The sequence below is a fragment of the Telopea speciosissima genome, unplaced genomic scaffold (assembly GCF_018873765.1).
Source record: "Telopea speciosissima isolate NSW1024214 ecotype Mountain lineage unplaced genomic scaffold, Tspe_v1 Tspe_v1.0596, whole genome shotgun sequence".
In the NCBI taxonomy this organism is placed as follows: Eukaryota; Viridiplantae; Streptophyta; class Magnoliopsida; order Proteales; family Proteaceae; genus Telopea; species Telopea speciosissima.
The window spans coordinates 1,034-11,562 of record NW_025317932.1 but is presented as its reverse complement, the minus strand read 5'-3'; the positions used below and the strand labels follow the sequence as shown (position 1 = coordinate 11,562).

Here is a 10,529-nt window from a genome sequence, read left to right as displayed (position 1 = left end):
TTCCCAATTCTCTAACATTAAATTAATGGTCCTCAACTATGGAGACTAACTAAAGGCTCGATTTGCTTAAAACGTCGCGCACTTTGCCAATCAAGTGATTATGAAGCTAGTAGAACCAGCTTAGTCTTTTAAGTGAACCAGTCTAAAGTTTGTTCGTAGGTCTGGTTGATTAGAATAGATGATCCATTGATCCTAGACCCCCCTACCACTGAGGCCCATCGGAGAGTTCGGCCCATTAACTGGCCCACATAAGAATGTGGGCAGTCAAAAAGTAAAATTTTGTGGTTATTTCATTGGCCTCATTCCGATCCTCCACACACACACACAAGAAACAAAAAAAAAACAAACACAAGTACCGTACCGAGCGATACATGGGCAGGGAAAAGTAAAAATGGGGTTATTTCATAGATGGGAAAGAGATTGTGCGTGGGCCAATGAGAACGCATGCAGCACGAGGGCAAGAGTTGCCATTTTGATTTCATAGGAGATTAAGGTGGTAACTTCACACGCTTCTGTGTCTAGGTGCAAGAGCCACGTGGGCCATACGACTAGGTAGCATTCTTTTCCCGTTCATGGATACAATAGTCCACACTGACATCTAAATACTGAATCGACTGAGAACTCTGGGTTGGGTCAAATTCTGCACTAAAAGCCCATCCAAAATCTCTCAGGCTATGATCATGTCAACAACTTATTGGGCCCTGGGCTGTCCCTTGGGCACCCACCTTGTGACCCATGGGCCCTCATTAGGAAGAACAAAAAAAAAAACACAGAAAAGAGAAATCGTAGGTTTTCAAACCAGATCGTGATCGAACCAAAATGGAATCCATTTCCGGCTTAATCTAGTTTTGATATATCAAACCATGTTTCTGATAAAAGACATAAAAAATAATTAAAATATGATTAGAAAAAGGGAAAACTGTCAAAGCAAAGTGGCTACTCTCTGAAATCAGATGGTTTTGTTTTCAGTTTTTATTCAGGGTGATTTTGTATCATGACCGAACCCAAAGGGGTGGCCTGGTCTAACCTGGCTCGATTTTCCTGTGTGGTCCAGTTGCCCATATAAGTGCATGCTATGCTTGTTGAGCTAGCCCGGAAGCCCATCAACCCGGCCGGCTTGATCTGTATCATCACCATAAATCCATAATAGGACAAGCAAGGAGCCGTAGATCCCTCTCCAATAATGGTATTGGTATCAACTGATATTCATCCGATACCAATCCAGATCGGTCTGGATCAAACAGTTTTACTACTAAATTTCAATACAAAACAGTTTTATTTACATTTTTATCCTTGGCCAGTTCCCCTGAACTGGTATCGTATCAGTCAGGAATTTTATCAATCTCTACCAATATTGATACGAATTGGTATCAGCCCCACCAATACCGATATGAATCGGGATGATCCAATACCGATTCCTTGAACCATGGTTTGAAGTGGGCTGTTGTTAAATGATGTTTGGGCCTGAAACCAATGGTTTTGGCGTTATCACCATATTAACATCTAACTCAAGAGTTTGTTTGGATAGAATCGATTGGTAGCATTCTTCTTCTTGGGAGTGGGTGATCGGCACGCCTCACCCTGAAGTAGAATAGCACATCCTCAGATAAATGTCATATAATAGTTCTGGTGGGGCCGAAATTTTGTGTGTATGGATCTGAAGGTGTTCTCTTCCTTATCGTCAGGTTAGCCTTCAATCCACTTTTGCCAAGTGGTAAATATGGTATTGAGAAAATTAGGACTACTATACGGTACAGTTGAATACATGGACATAGACGGGAAGGTGTGCCTATGTATAAGAGGATATATTGAATCTCGATCTAAAATTTGACATATGATTAATCCACATTATTTTCTAAACAATGGTCAGATTTTCCAAATCACTTTTCCATATGGCAAAAAAACACAAGTAATCAAAGAATTAAAGTTATGCCAAACAAACTGGCCTATGGTGATCGATTGATGGAGCCGTTGCCTTAGCCCGCGCAAGAAACTTTGTCCTGTAGGTTAGTCGTCGGGTCAGTAATTTGGGATTGTGTCAGTGCGAGGCCGCAAGCAAGTAGAGTCCAATACGGCCTCAATTTGATTTGGTCCAGACCATTTTGGTTCGGTTCAGGTCGATTTATCCGGTTTGTTCCCAATTTTGACACCTCGCCAATTCGCTACCCCCTCCAATTCCTCACATGAGGGCAAAAATGACTACCCTACCCCTACCCAAAAACACTGCCCAAAGCGGGGTCCAGTCCCCCCCTATTAGAGGAATTGGAGGTGCCCACGAATTGGAGGTGATAACTATTCGGGGGTTTGGGCATTGATCGAGAAACCTTGGATCTCTCATGCTCTTATTTCCAAATGCCTCTCCCTGAAAATGGCCAAATTTATAGCTGTCCCCTTGATTTTCATTAATTCCACGTGCACCCCTGCTTTCCAAACTAAGTACCACTATAGTCCCTCCCGTTAGACAGATCCGTTATGTTATAACGGATCCCAGTTTTTTAACATTGATGGACCATTCTGCCCCTTGATAGGGTAGAATGACAAAAATGCCCTTGTTTGGAAAAAAAAAAACCCTGCAACTCATCTTCCCCAAATCGATTTGGGGAAGATGAGTTGCAGGTATCTTTCAACCCATTTGCAATCATCCCTGCAAACCCCTTTGATTGAACCCATTTGCAATCATCCCTTGAAACCAAGTAATGTTTCACCAGCAGATACAGTTGGGGGATTTCCTATTCAAATTTATTTCTATGCTTACCAAAAGGTTCAAAACTTGAAATAGTATACCTCTCTGTATTCAGGGATTCCACGGTGAACAAATGGGTTCCTCCATGGTCTCCATGTTCCGGGGATTGGGTTTCTCCTGATGGATTGAGAGGATCTGTCACCCATGTTGCGCTTAGCTACAATTTCACTGAAGCAAAGAGCGAGTGGAGTTATAGGTCGCACTTTGACTCTTTTTCAGCAACAATGGTGGCAGTCCAAAGATGTAGAACACACACAAATACACTGGGGTGAAGGTTTCATCCATCACTTCTCTAGTTCAGCTTCAAGCCCTAGTTTGTTAATATGGAGACGAAAGAAGGAAATGGGAAAGGAAGGTCTGAATGTCGTGAAGGAGCTGAAGCGATTACAATCCAACACTGTCCGGCTTAATCGATTTATGCACTCAAATGTCTCTCGCCTCCTTAAAACTGATCTCTTCGCCGTTCTTGCTGAGCTGCAACGCCAAGATCAGGTTTTTCTTGCTATGACGGTATACGACTTCCATCCCTTATGATAATTTTGTCAAATAAAGAATTGAATTAGAATATGTAGCTTGCAACATCCTCCTCCCTCAGAAAATAAAACCCTTAAAAAAAAAGGCCTCCATTAACAGTATGACCTGGTTTTCACCAACTTTGCCTATTGCAAATTAGGATGTCCAAACTCATCTCAGCTCATGTTTCTCTTGTAATCACACTAAAATCCCTACATTTCTCCCGAGCCGCCTCCGGAGTATGGAAGATGCATCAATGCTAGGCACAAATGGTTTCAAGGGATGATTGCAAATGGGTTGAAAGATACCTGCAACTCATCTTCCCCAAATCGATTTGGGGAAGGTGAGTTGCAGGTTTTTTTTAAATTTTTTTTCAAATAAGGGCATTTTTGTCATTCTACCCTATCAAGGGGCAGAATGGTCCATCAATATTAAAAAACTGGGATCCGTTATAACATAACGGATCAGTCTAACGGGAGGGACTATAGTGGTACTTAGTTTGGAAAGCAGAGGTGCACGTGGAATTAATGAAAGTTAAAAGGGGCAAGTGTAAGTTTGGCCATTTTCAAGGAGGCATTTGAAAATAACTAGGTAATTAATTGTCACATTATAAAAAGGTTTTAGGGGCTACAGAAACCAAAGCTATCATGATACAATAATGTAACGTCCACGCCCAAAGCATAGACCCCACTACACAAACCGACAGATTAGAATCTTTTCCTTTTAGGATATTGATCGAATGAAGCGAGGCGCTAAAGCCAAGCCATTAACGCTGGACGTCGAGATAAAATATTCCAATCCAATGATCCATCTATAGAGGAATACCGTCTTGGCAGCACATTATGGTCTATCCTATTAGATTCTGCCATTCCTTGTGAAAAAAGATTCTAAACCATCAATTCTCACGAGGTCTTCATGCCCTCCCTTTGGACTTTTTCTCTCCAGTTCACCCAATAACAAAAATAGAGCAACGGCTAGTTTTTAAAACGGTAACTCTGCAACGGTCGAATCAAATACCCTCCAATATCAACACTTCGTTCACTCACTCTCTCGTCTTAAACTGTTATCCTTGGTTTACTCTATTATTCTCCGTTTCTAAGTTCATCACTGAGAGCAATCTTCTCTCTAACTTCCATAGATCTTCATCGAAGCGAACTGCAGAAACCCTTGGAAGTAAGAAGATGCAAGATCTATGGAACGGCCCTCCAGGTTTCAGACCCTGCAAATCCGCTCCTTGCTCACCAGCGAAACCTATTGGGATCTCCAGAACTCGCTCAGAGTCTTTTCATATGACGCATAAGGTCCCATTCGGCGACACTCCTTATGTGAAGGCCAAAAACGTTCAGGTTAGCGGCAAACTCTTATGGGGTTTCACAAATTTCCTTGTTCAAAATTGGTTTTTTTTCCCACATATATTTCTGGTTTAGTTAATGGAAACTAATTTGTTTCTATTTGTATGGATTAGTTGGTGGACAAGGACCCAGAAAAGGCGATTCCTTTATTTTGGGCTGCAATTAACGCTGGAGATAGAGTTGACAGTGCTCTTAAAGACATGGCAATTGTGATGAAACAACAGAATAGGGCAGAGGAAGCCATTGAAGCTATTAAGTCACTAAGAAGTCGGTGTTCAGACCAAGCACAAGAGTCTCTGGATAATATTCTTTTGGATCTTTACAAGGTTCCTTTTTTCTTTCCTTTGGTATTATTGAATTTGTCTCTTTATGTCTGATTAAAGAGTTCTTTGTATTGAGAAGAGACCTTGCTTTTCCCCTGTAGAGATGTGGAAGATTAGATGATCAAATTGCACTTTTGAAGCATAAATTGTACTTGATTCAACAAGGAATGGCGTTTAATGGAAAGCGTACCAAAACCGCTCGATCTCAAGGAAAGAAGTTTCAAGTTTCTGTGGAACAGGAAGCCACTCGCTTGCTGGTAAAAATCTATTCATTCTCTCAAAGTTAGTTCTTTATGAAACTCTTGTAGTTGGGTGATTACAGTGAACGTGAATGTGTATATTGCAGGGGAATTTAGGATGGGCACTTATGCAGCAGAACAACCATATTGAAGCAGAAGATGCCTACCGACGAGCCCTTTTGATCGCGCCAGATAACAACAAAATGTGCAATTTGGGCATCTGCCTGATGAAACAGGGGAGGATTGCAGAGGCCAAAGAAACACTCAGGCGAGTAAAACCGGCTGTCGTAGACGGCCCAAGAGGCGTAGATTCCCATCTAAAAGCCTTCGATAGGGCTCAACAGATGCTCCGTGACCTCGAATCAGACATGATGAATAAAGTAGTAGATAGGGTGGAACAGAGTAGGCTCTTTGATACCTTCTTGGGTTCTTCTTCAATTTGGCAACCTCAGCCTTGCAAGGATCCTTCTGTCCTCCCATCTGTAAAAACAATGATGATGACAACAGCACGACAAGATGATTTTGCTGACGAGAATGTAGATTCGAACAGAATTATCCCATCACAGAGAAGCTTGAAACCCATAGTTCCATCTGGGAATTTGCTCAACATTGATGCACCACCATTCTATTCATCTAAGTTAATAATAGACCAAAGTGAAGAACAATTTCATGATCCTCTGGGTCGACTCAAGAGAACCAGGTCTGGTCATTCTGTCCCTTCTCTTATCAAAGGGCTTGAACATGGGGAAGACTGCACAAGACATGCTACATCAATTGGCATGAAGCACCCAGAACACAAGACTAGGAGGTGTTCTTCTGCCATTGAAGAAAATGGGGGCACAGAGTTGTTGTTGCCAGATAGCAAGGACTTTGAAGAGGCCATCTTAGCAGCATTTCTTGGTTCACCTAAAGATACATCCAAGACTGTGGAGACTACTTCTAACAATCCAAAGATAGACAAGAGGCTAAAAGTTTTCCAGGATATTACACTCTCCCTGAGTCCCAGAACTAGGTTGACTTGGATGGGATAGCCCGGCTCAAATCAGTCAGAATTCCTGTTTCTCTAATTCACTTATTAGTTAATGTTTTTAGGATGGAGATGAACTTGTTCTCCTCAACTCCATTACTCAAGGGGAATGGAGTATGTTACCAGTGGGGGGGTAGGTAGGAGTAAAGTAGCTTTTGTTGCTTTCTTATAAATTCATTGGTTGCCTCTGAAAGATGGCACAGATTATAATATTTCATTACCCTTTTTGCTATTTTTATATTTATTATTCAGAACACTTTTCAGGTGTATCCTAACAGATATTTTAATTGAAAATAAATGAATTTGTTTATTCCAATTTGTATTGGGGGAGGGGTGTGGTGTAGGTAGGAGTAAAGTAGCTTTTGTTGCTTTCTTATAAATTCATTGGTTGCCTCTGAAAGATGGCACAGATTATAATATTTCATTACCCTTTTTGCTATTTTTATATTTATTATTCAGAACACTTTTCAGTTGTATCCTAACAGATATTTTAATTGAAAATAAATGAATTTGTTTATTCCAATTTGTATTGGGGGAGGACTGTTCTTGTAGAAAACTGGAAGTGGAAAAAGCATCTTTATTTTTCCCACTTTTCTTCTAACAAGGAATTAGTTGGTTTGGGAACTTAAAAGAACTGTTCTTGTAGAAAACTGGAAGTGGAGAAAGCACCTTCTGAATTTTGCAGGTGAAGGTTGGATTTTTGTCTCTCAAAGTGTAGTGCACCATACTTACGAATCCAACCGTAAAAACATGGGCAGTGTCATCTTTTTAACAATGGACAAGGTTGAGTGGATGGTTGGATCCTCAAGTGTGGTGCACTGCTAAAAGGTGTGCTTTGTCCACTTCCAGTTTTCTACAAAGTAAATGCTTTTCAGCAGGGCAGACACCGAATTTTTATCCTGTCTGGTACTGTTGTACAGTTCCTCTCATAGGGAGGCGGAAATGACAACTTAATATCACTCGGGCAGTGTGTTCTAACAGGTGATTAGGTCGTCATTTTTGGCCCTCTATGAGAGGAGCCGGACAACTGTACCGGACAGGGAACCGCATAGTTAGTAACTTCAGCAGAAAAACTGATACTAATACGTGTACAGGTATTAAATGGACTACTATCTATGACACCAATATTTTTAAAATGTGGCGCAAAAAAGTGTGTACAACAATATCCGGTATATGATTTTTGTGCATGTTTAATACGATTCCTCTGTAAAAATCTGGTAGCAAAAATACGGACATATATTATTTACTATGCAACAGGCATACTCAGGTCATCACCATTCAGAGCATGTTCACCTAACAATCTCAGTGTTTGACTCTTTATACCCTTATTACATTGTCTTAATCTCAGCTCATCTACATTCCAAGCGATATCAACCCATTTTCACTCAAACCTAAAGACTCCACTCCCCACCCACTTTTAGGAGTTGTTAATTATTGACAAAATCACATCTTCTTTGCCCATATGTTACCAAAATTTTCACATAAATAAGTAAATAAATGAAGGGTAAAAAAAGCTTAAAAATTAATTGCTTTCTAAACCCAATTAGGAAACCCAAATCTTGACATACTCTCCAATGGTGCAAACAGCCTCAACCCCCACCTCCTCCTATCTCTCTTGTCAACAAAGAAAGTGTGAGTGAACTTCTTCATTACTTTATTATTAGACAAAGTACAATGTACAGATTGAACAAAAAATGATAAGCGCATGGCATCCTTGCGTTTAAATCAACTCAGTTATGTTTAGTGACCATCAACAGACCCTAATATCTATCTTCAAGGCTCCAAAATTTCCATAAAAGAATGGACTTAAAAATCAATCCTCAATGCCATTATTCACTCAGGTTAGGTGTCAAAACATCATTCACGCATGCGACAGTAATTGTCTACAATATTTTTTTTTGGTAACAATTGTCTACAATATTGTCGAGTAGTGCTAATAACAAGCTGGCTATGTTAGCTCATATGGGCAATAGGTTTCCAACAACATGAGTGATGGAAAACAGAAACAAACCATCACCTCCCCCAACAAAATAGCAGAAAGATTCTATCAATTTCCTACAGCAGAATGCTAAGAGTACAGCTTTTATAATATGGATTACATTCTTTGAAACCCAGATGAAAAGTTCAATTGTAGCTTTTACTAGCTGGCGGGTCTAATATCCCACTTAGACACTATGCAGTCACAAATTAGTTACAGGCAAGCTGAAGCCCGATTAGCAAATAGAAAATAGAATAATCAGTTTCCGATTTTGCAGACATGAGTGTCATTCAACTGATTATAGAATGGGATGCCTAACATGTGCAAACAATGCACTGAGACAGCAAACCAGTTTTGATTTACTTGATTCTTCTGTGAGCTTCATACAAGTAACTCAGGACCACCACAGCAGTAGCAACTGCAGCTCCAACTGCGCTTTGCGCCAATATGGTATGGGTCTTTACCACTGCGTTGGAACCACATGACTTTGGAGTAAATCCCAGTTCTGAAAGCTTCTTGTGTGATTCCGCATAGCCTTTGAAAAATGCATCCTCATCCTGTCACCGAAAAAGCATGAAGTTTGCTTTGATAACTCAATACAATAAGACACTGAAACCCTAAACCCTACCCAAAAGAAAAGTAAATATCCATAAAGGTTAGTGGACTTTCATGCAACACATTAACTTTGCCTACCAATTAATTTGGTATGAGCAATCATATTGGTTATAGCTCAAAAATCAGGCTTATATGCAGTTTTCAGTTGCCCATGTTTCAACTTCACAGATTAGATGATAGCTACATAAACTGAACCAGAGTGCTTAGTTGAATTGGAAGGGAACAGGTCCCTAGGGCAAGTTGGGTCAACCATGAAGACTTACCAGCATTAAAAATTATTTGGGAAAATGCCACTTCAGGGGCCCATCAAGATAAGCAACCCTTGACGGTCCACAAAATTTTACCATGTGGCAGAATGGGGGGCAATTATGACCGTTAGATTTTAGATGGTCTGGATGGGCCACTTTTTAAGTTTTAGATTCAAATTCAACCATATACTTCCCCCTTTATTAGCATGCATCCCCATGTATGTCCCCATGCACGCCTGTGGTACTCCAACCACTATGAACTCTCCTATAGTCCTGAATTTCAAAACTCTATTTTTTCGTTTTGCAAACCCAGACTAAGCTGAAACTTGAAAGGTGAGCAGGAGACCACCAAGTCATGTGGCAGATTTTTGGATCAACCAGATAAGTTTATCTAATCGGGACAATTGTATATACTTTCACCAAATTATTATTATTATGATTATCCAGTATACTCACCCCTCCCCCTCCAGTTCTTATTTTTTTGGGGTCCAAGTCAGACACCTTATGTCTATAGATTCCAAAATCAACACTTGCATATGTGTGGCATAAGTTGGCGGCACCAGGAACTTATGCGGCGTTTTAGAGTTTAAAATTTAGCTCCATGTTTAAGAGTGTCTACTAACATGAACACATGAAGATAAAGTTTTTTTTGGAGTCACAGAGATCTTAAATTTGAAGAAAGGACATACAAAAAGCATCCATCATTACTCATACAGTATTTTGTTTGATATAAAAACGTACGTGGTTCTTAAGACACAAAACTGATTATACCTTTGCATAAAGCTCAACATAGCGGTGGAACTCAGGATCCTCCAATAGGGCCTTGTCCGTGGGAAGCTTCAATAGCCCCTCTGTTTCCCCTTTTAGCAGCTCCCTGGTTGCAAACTTAATTGTTATACATAATTTGGCTACCTTACATCTCCAAAAAAATTAGGATAACAAGGGTTTACATCTTACACAAAATATGAATTGTCAAATTTCAAGGGTTCCTCAGTCCAAGGCCCCTCAAAGCCTGACCTTTCTGGATGTGCCCTTCCCTACAGCAACAAAACTCAACCAAATTGAATTGTTAGATGCATGATACAAGACATATATTCAATAGAGAAGCAAAGTTGTTGTGATCATTACCAATGTGTGGCCCCCAGACAATGCCACAATATCCTTGTCATTCAAACCCATCCTATAAAACACGTCTCTCAGATGTGGTACACCTGCATCCAACATCGGCAAAAGAACATAATGGGTAGACTCCTTTTGGGTGCTCTACAGACCCCCATTATACACATATATGAACATTAATGACGATGACAACAATGATGATGATGATGATAAGGTACAATTTCAATCAATATCCTCAGCAGAATAAGCAAACACTAGAGTTTCCAGATTGAACAACTAAAATAAAACTCTTCTCCAATAGTATCAATCAATCTCCAGTCAAGCTGAGAATTCGCAGACAGATAGAAAGGTTAGATATTATTTGACAAGCGG

The 10,529-nt window shown here is 40.2% G+C and overlaps 2 protein-coding genes across 2 annotated transcripts; one reads left to right on the top strand and one right to left on the bottom strand.

The window, feature by feature from the left end:
- Window positions 1-4,307: 4,307 nt before the first annotated feature.
- LOC122648215 (protein POLLENLESS 3-LIKE 2-like) lies at window positions 4,308-6,396 on the top strand. Its single transcript, XM_043841464.1, has 4 exons — window positions 4,308-4,602; window positions 4,722-4,934; window positions 5,033-5,188; window positions 5,278-6,396. Exons 1-4 carry the CDS (start codon window positions 4,438-4,440, stop codon window positions 6,199-6,201), a joined length of 1,458 nt encoding a protein of 485 aa, XP_043697399.1. The 5' UTR covers window positions 4,308-4,437; the 3' UTR covers window positions 6,202-6,396.
- Window positions 6,397-8,239: 1,843 nt separating this feature from the next.
- On the bottom strand, window positions 8,240-10,326 carry LOC122648216 (probable L-ascorbate peroxidase 4, peroxisomal). Its single transcript, XM_043841466.1, has 4 exons — window positions 10,167-10,326; window positions 9,996-10,075; window positions 9,810-9,912; window positions 8,240-8,732 (listed from the first exon to the last, which is right to left on the bottom strand). Exons 1-4 carry the CDS (start codon window positions 10,260-10,262, stop codon window positions 8,535-8,537), a joined length of 477 nt encoding a protein of 158 aa, XP_043697401.1. The 5' UTR covers window positions 10,263-10,326; the 3' UTR covers window positions 8,240-8,534.
- Between the last annotated feature and the right edge of the window lie 203 nt (window positions 10,327-10,529).